The 11516-nt window shown below is 36.3% G+C and overlaps 2 protein-coding genes across 2 annotated transcripts; both read left to right on the top strand.

Annotated features, from left to right (window-relative positions):
• Positions 1-1842: 1842 nt before the first annotated feature.
• LOC124185605 (Golgi resident protein GCP60) lies at positions 1843-5076 on the top strand. Its single transcript, XM_046576514.1, has 4 exons — positions 1843-2253; positions 2863-3938; positions 4481-4540; positions 4704-5076. The coding sequence occupies exons 1-4, from the start codon at positions 2076-2078 to the stop codon at positions 4803-4805; spliced, it is 1416 nt and encodes a 471-aa protein (XP_046432470.1). The 5' UTR covers positions 1843-2075; the 3' UTR covers positions 4806-5076.
• A 1009-nt stretch (positions 5077-6085) lies between these two features.
• LOC124185608 lies at positions 6086-11511 on the top strand. The gene is made up of 2 exons (XM_046576520.1): positions 6086-6809; positions 6873-11511. The coding sequence occupies exon 2, from the start codon at positions 6908-6910 to the stop codon at positions 7886-7888; it is 981 nt and encodes a 326-aa protein (XP_046432476.1). The 5' UTR covers positions 6086-6809; positions 6873-6907; the 3' UTR covers positions 7889-11511.
• Positions 11512-11516: the final 5 nt, after the last annotated feature.

The following is an 11516-nucleotide window of genomic DNA, read 5'->3' as shown; positions in this document are numbered from 1 at the left end:
TTATCTTATTTTAATAAAATTCAGTTCACGTAACATTGCTGTGAATTTTAGTAGAGTATATTTTTTACGGATCGTATTAAATGTAAATGTAAATATTTTAAAAATATCTCAGAGATCTTTGGTTTATTCGCGATTTCGGGACTCCTGATTTCTGGGGAATCACGTTGCCGAGATAGAGGTGGAAATTGGAAAGATTTCTGCCGGCATGGGTGGGGGTGCCGCGAAAGAATCGATCGGTCATTGCTCGTAGCTCTGTATAATCAATCGGAGATCATTCAAAATGATGCATGAGGGAAATATAATTTTTTAATGACAATAGACCCTTGAACTGAAGTATCTGGGCTTAGGCTACGAGTGTTCCCAAACAGACTCCCGCCCACCACTAAGCTTCGATAAACTAATATTAGAACCGATATCTGTACTTAATAATGCATCGATTTTGATAAATTCATTTCCGCATGCCTGTTATATCTCTGAAAAATTATCATCTTCGGTCGTAGCACGAATTTCAATCTCAGCTGAAGTACATTTAACCGGTACACGAAATACGATAGATACTCGTGCCTGTGTATTTTTAAGAAAGTTTTTTTTCCCAGAGTTTCTTTTTTTCTTCTTATTATGTTTAATATTAACAGTGTGATACGTTTGTCGTCTGAGATCACACTGCAGGGTATAATATTGTTGAACAAGAATGTAATTAATTTTTGACATATCTTTTTCATTACAAAGTAACTAATTTTATTAAATCACTAGAGCTTCTGGTGGTTCAGACATATAGGTATATATGATACTTAAAATGATTTTCATCAAGCACACGGGTGACATATGGTCGTAATCTTTGCTTATCAAAAGGTAGTGATAAGAATTTTTTTTTTCGTTTCAGCTTTTTTCTATTTTCTTCCTTTTTTTTCAAGAATTAACTCGCCATATCTATATTACATAAAAGTTAATGTTATTTTCCTGTGTGAAAAAAAATGAAAAAAACAGGATTTCCATTCTTCTTCACAAAGGTGCATTGATTTTGAAAGTTTTATGTTCTCGGACTATGTGCGATGTGAGATATGATTACGCCTGAAAATAACTGTCCGGCTGCAGGTATATTTATAATAACTATCGCGTTTTCTGTTGTTTTTATTTTTTGCACCATTCTTTCCAAGTAGAAAATTAGATTTTCAACAGAAAATTGATCTTATCGAGGACTTGAATTATAAATCAATACATACGACACGGAAATTTTAATGAATCACTGCCGTATATCTCGGAAGAAAAATTAGTATTCCTTTTATTTTCCCCTCACTCTTACCGCAGCAATAATTGATGCTTATAAATATACTAATTAACAAAAATACCAAGTATCGCGTTAGAATTTCAAACGTTCAAATCATCGTTCGATTTCGCTAAGGATCGGTTAATCACCGCAGGAAGTATGGCCTGCCTAGAAAATTCAACTCCATCTCTTATCCTCAAAATAATCCACGAAATCCTACAGTGTACATCAACACCCTACGTAAATGAAAGTGCATTTTACGTTGTCGACAACGTGTAAATGGAATTAGAAAGAAAGAAACGTAAGTAAGCAGCAAGATCCACAGCTGCTGAAAAATTTTATAAATCATTTCAACTCCCGCTATTTTTTTTTTTTTTTTTTTTTTTTTTTGCGCACATTAAATTACGAGAATAAACCCTAGTTCTTCGTTACATCTTACATCGCCCCAACTTGTCGCACTAATTTTTCGGCGACTGGTAAGACCAGCGCGCTACCTTGCCGACCGTGCAGCCTTACCAACAGTGCAACGACGGCTCAATCAGTTCGGCCAACTCTCAAGGCCAGCGTGTTCTTCGCGCAATATTTATCGCGCATATCGGAGTCGTCAGAAACACACTGTTCCCGAAGCGGGTTAGTGATGAGGAGCGTGTGACTATTGCGCGAAGTGTTAATTGTTGCCCACCTGCCCCAGGCGGCTTAGAGGAATACTCGACGGGTGTAAAAAATCAGAAATTCACGGAGTCGGATTCGGGACGCATCGACGTGTCGAGAAAGCAACAGCGGCGGCAGGCCGCAGGGTTAATTGCAAATGGCGTCGCCAGGCGATGACGTATCCGCTGCAGCAGGAGATTTTGACAAGCTGAAGTTGTCGCCGGTGAGAACAGCCGACGGTACGAATTCCCGGAACGATGCGAAGGTCTTCGAACCCCATCTCTGGGGCTTCGAGACCCGCGAACTCTACAAGATTGCCTTAAACTTCTACAAAGGTGAGGCGTCTCTCTGCATCATCTCCTATGCATGCTTCTTTTTTTTTTTTCTCTTGTACGTATATCTCGTCTGACAGCTCGATCGGGCTCATGGCCAGCTCGCTGGATCGAAGCTTCAAATATTCAACGGAATTCTTGATAGCCGACCTTGTTTATACCTCGGCAATCAATTCCCTGGACATTTAATTGCGTCTTATTCACTTACTGTCTTGTTTGTTTTCCCCGCACTTCTTTACCCTGCTGTCCTTGGCGGTACGTTTTTCTTTTGAACAACGCACAAAGCTCGCCTCCTCGATTGCTATTCAATACCAATTTGCATAGCTCCCATTGTGTGTTTATGCTTTGGTGTTTCGACTCTGCCACAGTGACGTCGATCTTTTAGCGCTTAATAAATCGCTGATTTGCTTTGGTAATGTCACCTTTGAGTTTTGTGTCAATTGATTCTTCAACTTCGTCGCTGCTTCGACTCCTCGTTCATATAACACTAATCCCAAGACACGCAAGTATCCTATATTTTCAATGCACGTATTCTCACTCCGTTCTAAGTACTAAACGTCCCTGTTTGCAACGTTGAATCTGACTTACGAACACGATTATTCACGTTTTCAGAAAAGGAAGGTAAAGCCGTTCACTTGTCTTACGAGGACAAGTTGAAATTGGTCGCATTTACGCAGCAAGTGATGCATGGAAAATGTACAGTAGAAAACGCGCCTCCCTTGGGAGTATTAGATATGATAGGTCGGGACCGTCGTTTGGCTTGGCAAAACCTTGGGGACATATCGAAAGAGGAAGCGATGGAGGGTTTCATTGTATTGCTCGACAAGCTGTGCCCGTTGTTCAAGACCGTGGTCGAGGCGCAGAAAAGAGATCTGGAGGAGAAGGCTAGACTGAAAAAAGAGGAGGAATTGAAGAGGCTGGAGAAGGAAGAGCAGCTCAGGGAGCTTGAGAAGCAGCAGCAGATGGAAGAGGAGGAGAGGCTAAAGCAGGAGAGTCAGAGACGGCAGATACAGGAGGCGCTAAATCAGCAAACCTACCACCAATTCAAGGCCTATGCGGAGCAGCAGTACCCCGGAAACCCGGAGCAGCAAGGCGTGTTGATAAGGCAACTGCAGGAGCAGCACTACCACCAGTACATGCAGCAGCTCCATCAGAATCAGCTGGTGATAGAGGATCAGGGCTCGGACACCGAGAAGAAAGAGAAGCTGGCGGAAATCCTGAGCAGTGAGAGCGAGAAGAACGCTGCCGATTCAAACGAAACTACGCCACTGAATGAGAATGATTCGGATGACGCAGAGCCGGACTGGCCACCCGTGTCCGCGGCTGAAATGTGGACTAGAACCGGAGTAGAAGAATTCAAAGAGATCATTCGCAAGGAGGCTGGCGACGCTGTCATCAAAGTTGGACACGGAGAAACCGTCACTGTTAGAGTTCCGACCCACGAGGATGGTTCCTGTCTATTTTGGGAGTTTGCCACCGACGGGTACGACATAGGGTTTGGGGTTTACTTTGAATGGTCCAAACCGGAGACCAACCAGGTCTCCGTCCACATCAGCGAATCTGAGGATGAAGAGGAAGAGGAAGAGGAGTACGAGCCCAGGGAGGACCTGGAGAATGGAGCAATGAACGGAATCCCAAAGTCTGAATTCAGTAAACCGATCACACCGCCGATCAGTGTTATTGTACCTGTGAGTTTGCATTTTCGTTTGACTACTATTTCTGCTATTTTCGTCTTTGCCAATACTTAGCAACGAACCACAAAAGGTTTGACACTAGCTTTCACGGCGAGTGGTAAGAAATAAAAGTTGAGATATGTCAAGTATACGTTTTATTCACAATCTGTACATCAACAATCATCAGAACGGTAGACAATTTGCTAATCAGTTAGAACAGCTGGTGAGTAGTTGATCTACAAGGTCGATTTTATTTTTAGAGCACACACGTTAACATCGACATTTGAATTAGTAACGATCAATTAGCTAACTTAATTCCCTGCCTTGCTAAATATTTTATTACTACGATAGCCAATTTCAAATAACAGTGTAATGCAATCTTTGGCTAACGAGGTAAATGCATGTTAGTCCCGTTTGGACAGCTATTTCCAAAGAAGGAACAAGAATAGCCTCTTTCAATTGTTAGATGCGCTTACTTTCACTAGAATTTGGCAATGAGATAGCAAACCGAAAATTTCATAGCTATTAAGCTGATTCCGTTCACTTTTACTCTTCAGGTCTATAGGCGAGATTCACAGGAAGAGGTTTATGCCGGTAGTCACCAATATCCGGGACAAGTAAGCATAGTCCAATGATTATATTGTGTAAATTGAAGTTTATTTTTTCGCAAGTGATACAAATAATCATTTTCTTGAAATTTCTTTTCGTAATAATCACCTGTAAACGTAAAATCCCACGAAAAATCGTGTTGACTATTGTTTTTTTTTTCTATTTTCACAGGGTGTCTACCTCTTGAAATTTGACAATTCCTATTCGCTTTGGCGCAGCAAAACTCTATATTACAGAGTTTATTACACGCGACCGGGTTTTACAAATAATTAGTATTATAATATATAATGAACTACTTAAGTACGTCGCATAGCTATTCAACACACTAGCCTGAAACGACTGTCTGTACGCTAGTCTAAACAAAACAAAACGACAAAAATATATATATATATAAATATACGTCTATATTTCACGTACTGTCTAGCCTCTAAAAAGAAAAAAACAAGACAAGACATGCAAGAAATTCAGAAAAAAAGATACATATGCATATATATTTATTATATTCACGAAGAAATTGAATAAAAATTTTTTTTTATTTGTTTTATCTTTTGTTTTGTTTTTCTTTTCTTATTTCTTTTTTCTTTTCTTATTTCTTTTTTCTTTTTTTTTTTCACTTCGCAGACTAGTGCAGCAATTATTATTTATGGCACAACTATAATTAGATGAAATTCAATTATTACTATTGATATCTAATAATTAATATTCTGACGTTGACGTATAGAATTATCCCAGGTATAGTTTTTAAATGATAATACATACATATACATATATATATATACGTGTATATATATGCGTGTGTGTGTGAGCGTGTGTGCATATAATACTATACTGATTACATTTTTAAAATTTTTTTCGTTTTTTTCTTTGTTTTTTTTTTTACGCAAAAACGGTAATAGTACATCATCTATACGCAGTATATTATAACATATGGCGTGTACAACATGCATCTTATTTTATTAAGTGTATAATTGCTGCCACGGCATCAACGAACGTCCGAAAAAGAAACTTGATACGTATGTATATTCGCAACGAAAAACACATACTTATAAATGCCTATGCGCGTTAATTAAATACTAGGTCAGAATTTTGATAATTTTGGCTTAGGATTGATTTCATTATTATCGTATTGACCATTTATGACACGTGTAAAATATTTGTTGTTATAATAATAATAGTTGTAATAATACTTGTGTTTTCAGCATATTTAATATTATTGTATGTTGACATTTATATATATACAGATGATTTCGTCAAATTCGTGTTTTATTTCGCTCGAGTTTCTCTACCGTTTTTTACCGACCTGGTTGAATGAATGTACCTGATTGGTATGTAATTGTAAAGATTTATTTCGCCAGGAAATTTTTCAAACGGCTTTGTACGTTGTACAAAAATTTTTGTGCGATTTTCCCAACTTCAAACAGCACCCTGAATTGTTTCAGTTTCTTAAAAATTTGAAAACAAATTCTTATTTCAATATTTTTATTTATTTATTGGTTTACTGTACATGCTGCATTTTTCCTGAGACTTGAATAAATAATTATGGGGGAGGGGTAATGATAATGATGAAAGTAATTAATAACGTACTGTCGTTGTAGGCTTGATACAAGCTTTTTGTAAATTTTCGGTAGAAATCACGCATACCTACCTATAATATAATACACCTACAAGACAGTGCAATTGCTTAATTACATAGTCAAAAATGAAACGTCGTACGTAAAACTTTTGAAACTTTACATCTCTACGCGCGCTCACGAAATATTTCCAGCAGGTGTCTCTCGCTATGACAAGATAAGCCAATCAGACACTTTGTTGATGCCGGCCGGTCATTTTTTGTAATCCGTAAATCCGTAAGACGTCAAACTGTGACTGTGATACGTAATCAGCGATACACGTTTATTTTTAAATTAATATTAACCTCGATACGTAACCGATAAATTTAAATTGGTCTGCTTTAATTTCATACAAAAATTTCAAATATGCGAGAAAAAATCGGAAAATAATAACAATAACTGAGCATCGGGTGCGATGTACGATCAAGTTGACAAAAAACCAAAAATCCTCATACGTATGTCGTCTATGGTGTTCTAATGTATTTCAAAAACATGGTAAATTAACCTGGAACGATAACGGTCATCTTCAGGGTTGGCAACACTGCCAGCGCGGCAAACCAACATCATGCAAGAGGAAGGTCAAAACAAGTGAAACAATAGCGAAAATTTTGAATCGACGACCGTTACACGGTTGGAACTGGCCGCGGAATTAACGAGACAAGTCGCAGTTGAGTAAAAGATAGAGGAGCAAGGAAGGCAGGAATATTAATTACTTTATATGTCTTTATAGTGGAATCAGAGTGTCGGTTAAACTAGGAAAACATTATGTGGGATGAGAACAACGGGCAATATCAACTCGCTGACGGGGATTGGGAGATTTTTGCGGAAAAATTGGAGTGCTATCTGCTGTCGAAGAACATAACGGACGATGAAGTTAAAGTTGCAATCCTGGTTACGCGGCTAGGAAAAGACGCACACGCGTTGCTCAGGAAGCTTGTCGCTCCTGCAAAAATCACACATAAAAAATACGACGAGCTGATTGAAATTATGACCAACCAACTACGCTGCATGCCGTCAGAAGTAAGGGAACGCTACGACTTTCACGCACTTAGACAAGAACCGGAAGAAACAATAGGCCAGTTCGTTACCAAGTTGAAAAACTATGCGTCCTACTGCAATTTCGAAAATGTTAACAACGCTTTGAGAGATCAGTTCGTGTGGGGAGTGAACGACGAAGAGATACGTGTTGCATTGTTTGAAACAACAGAACTGACCTTTGAAAAGGCCGTAGAAGTAGCAGTGGTGCAAGAAACAGTCGGTACAGAGATGGATATGTCCCTTTCTACGCAAAATCAAGATATAATGGAAGACAGGGGAATGCCAGAAGCGACTTTCCGTTACACGGTGAGGAATTTTTCCAAGTTGGATTGCGAGCGGCTATCGCCAACTTTCTATGTACGCAATCTTCCGTGGAATATTTTGGTAAAGCCTTGTACTAACCGGACAAGAGATCACGAATCGAGGAAGTCCCTCGGCTTCTTTTTGGAATGCAACAGGGAAAACGATTCGTTCACATGGAGTTGCTACGCGTCAATAGAGTTCAGGCTCCTCCCCCACAAGAAAAATCAGAAACCTCTTACCGGAAGAACTGAACACTTATTCTGCAGAATGGATTATGACTGGGGATATCGTGATTTTATGTATTGGGAAGATCTGCTTGACAAAGAACAAGGCTACATTAAGAATGACTCTATCGTGCTCGAAGTCTATGTGGTAGCAGGTGAGCCGCACGATGTTATGGACTAGTACAGTAAGAAACATACGGAACATGTCCGTCTCAAAAATCAAGGGACAACGGTTGTTACGTCAAGTCACTCTTAGGAACTCTTACCGCATCCAACAAAATCTCTATGTGTGCGTATGTATGTATTCAACTATCAATGCATATCGCGGGAAAAATTCTGAATCACTTTCTGTAATATCCTAAAAATATTATAATAATGATGATGATAATAATAATAATAAGAAGAAGAATAGTAGTAGCCATAATCGTGAAACGTTTGAACTAAAGACGTCTAGATTGTATTTTATTAATGACATTTCCTAGGGAAGTTACCTCTTTTTTTCAGCTAGTGCATGTTGACACAGATCTTATTATCATCATCTTTTTACCTTTAAACCGGACGCTGAAAGTAGTTATTATAATATGCAACTATTTATGATTGGGCACACTCAATTGTTAAACTGCAAGCATCGTGTTATACACACACACACATCCATTATACGCTCGTATATGCATTATATGTCATCGTCATCGACATCATCATTAGTATTACAAATTTAACCATATAATCCAAATCGATCCTTACTGGAATAAAATATAAGTACATATAGTTATGAATATAAAATAACAAGGTTGCCAGTATCAGCATTTATTCTCTCCCACTGTTAATGTATTTTTTCATTTATATATGTAATATTTATTGTTTAATATCCTCATATTGTTATAACATATTGTTTAATACATTTTTTTTAAATATAATAGATTTTGTTCGTCATTATAAATTACGCTGTACGGCACTGTTTTAATTCTTAACTCGTCATCATTTTCATTCGGATCGACGAAGAGTTTTTACGTTAGAATTCGTTTTTTCTATTTTTTTGTTCAACATCGCTTGAGAAGAATTTACCTACATTATATATGCAAACTGCTGTATACATTTTTTTTATTTGACAACTAACAAACTTCTTCTATCCTTATACTTCATTAAAAACCCAAAAGAGTCTGGAATTTTTCCAATGATTTTTCCCGGAAACTCTTGGTACAGTCCTGGAATCTAAACTCTCGATTGCAGCAGACATCCTGAATTTGTAGAAAAAAAAAATGTATTACATCGATGAAGAAATTGAATACAAAAAATTTATAAAGCCAATCTGAGATATCGTCGTAGAATCTTGATCGAGATGTCACGGAATGCCCCATATACACATTATTTCGTCTAATCCGTGTTTATTTCGCTCGAGTTTCTAAATCGTTTATTTATAAAAAAAATGCATTTCCCAGATCACCCGAATACCTAGTATGTTATTGTAAAGCATTATTTCGATGGACAATTTTTTCAAACAGCGTTACATGTTATTCAAGAATGTAACTTGCAACGATAATCACGCAAAAGACAAAAGACAAAAACCACGCGACTTGTATTATTCAACATTTATTATTCACATTATTGGCGTACAGTAATGATGCAATATTCATATATCTATACATTTAATAACTTCTTTTTCTTTCTTTTTTTTTTTTTTTTTTTTTTTAATCGTAATAGTTAGATTAGGTACACTTTGACTGAACGACGCTTCGCAACTACTTATAGATTATCGTTTCTATTTTTTAAACGTTCTTATATATTTTTCACGCTGACTATTTCCTCTTTACTTCATTTCATATTCAAGAGCACTTGTTTAAGACGGCATAAGTTTGGTTTTACATATTTATATTCAATAATTTTATTCGCTCATGGTATTTATTTAGTCATCTCTTTGTGCTATAGTCGATGAGAGAAGTAGAAAGAAGGAACAAAACAAATAACGGCCATTCTGCTCAGCTTGAAAATATCTAAAACTCGTGAATTCTTTTTTCCGTTCATTTCGTTCCTTGGATTGTCTAACAAGTACGCGTATAAATATGTATATATATATAGAATTATATATATATATATACGTATAATTAATGTCATGAATAACAACTGATGCCACGCGATTCACCATCGGTATGAAATCCCATTAGCAATGAGCGAAATAACGCGATAATTAGTTTATTTTTTCAACCTACATGTTCAATATGCGCTGCGTGCGAATAATTATCAGGGAGTGGTTTGACAATAATAGTAATAAAAATAATAACAATAACAACAACAATAACAACATATCCTCATTGCACGCTGAATAGAAACTTTTTACAAATTGACGATAGGAATTACGCAATACCTATAATATAATAATACACCTACTTTTGCTCATTATATAGCTTTAGTCAAAAATACGCGGAGATTACATTACAAGCTTTAAAGTGTAAATACAGTAAATATATATATATATATATATATATATATATGTATATTATTTTAGTATAATTGTCATCATCATCATTGTTATTGTTATTACTATTATTATTATTAAATTATATCGATATTATACTTGAGTAAATTAATAATTATCGACGCGTACCTCGATAAAATTCTGAACGACTTCCCGAAATATCCTTAAAATACAATAATAATAATAACAATAACAGTAGCAATAATAAAAAAAAAAAGATATTATCGAAGTACATATTTTAATGATTACATTTCGAAGGCAAGTTGACTCTTTTTTCAGCTACATTATCATCTCCTCCTCACCCTTAAACCGTATGGTGAACGTCGTTATCCCATCGCGGAGGGTTTTACAACGTTGTAAAAGCCGCTTCCGAAATTGTTCTTAGATACTCGCGATTAGTTCCCCCGTTCACGGGTAAACTTTCTTAGGAATTCCCTTACGGTTGCGAGAGCATGGTCTAACGATGATTTATAATTCGAGCGTCGAGGCAATTTATCTTGTACGTTATCGAAATATTATACTATGTATTACTTCTATTACGTGTATATCGTAAGCCCGCGCTACGTCCTTTATCATACAGTGTATATGTTAATTTTAACGCAACGTATATACATACGTATAATATTGTAAATCGAAAGCAGTTTAATTTTATCTCGTTTTGTCATTTTTCTAATTTCATTAAATTTGGTCTCAAATATAATCGACTAAAGCATAAAACACGCCGACAGTATTTCAATTATGTAATAACGCAATGATAACAATAATAGTATAAGTACGTGTCGTAGTATATAATTCTTACGTTACGTCCTAAGGCCCCGTTATATATATAGATTTATAGGTATATGTATACGACCGCCGACGTACATAATATAAGGTACTTACGAGATTTATACTCTAACAATTATAATTATTTTACAATATGTATACGTAGCAATAATCAACAAATAGAACACCTGAACGTTGAGTATAGGTATATGATAATACAATAATTATACAATAATATAATAATGCTTGTACGTAATGCGCAGAGACGCGCGTCACTGATCGAGAAAATTCGCTTAGAAGACGTATATAAATGACTTTTTTTTTTTCCATCTCTCCACGCTGCCTAGATTATTTTCATTATTATTATATTACCATTTGGAAGGAATTGCATCAGTTTATTTCACTATCATATTGTAGTAGTAGTAATAATAATAATAATAATAACAATAATAATAATAATAATTTGTAATTGTGCACGCTTAATTGTTACTTTGTGAGCATCGCGTCATCTGTAATTCGTATGTATCTCTGGATTGTATATCATCGTCATGGTCATCGTTATTATTATTAT

The sequence above is a fragment of the Neodiprion fabricii genome, chromosome 6 (assembly GCF_021155785.1).
Source record: "Neodiprion fabricii isolate iyNeoFabr1 chromosome 6, iyNeoFabr1.1, whole genome shotgun sequence".
Lineage (NCBI taxonomy): Eukaryota > Metazoa > Arthropoda > Insecta > Hymenoptera > Diprionidae > Neodiprion > Neodiprion fabricii.
The sequence above is the reverse complement of the archived record's forward strand: the minus strand, read 5'-3'. Positions and strand labels throughout refer to the sequence as shown.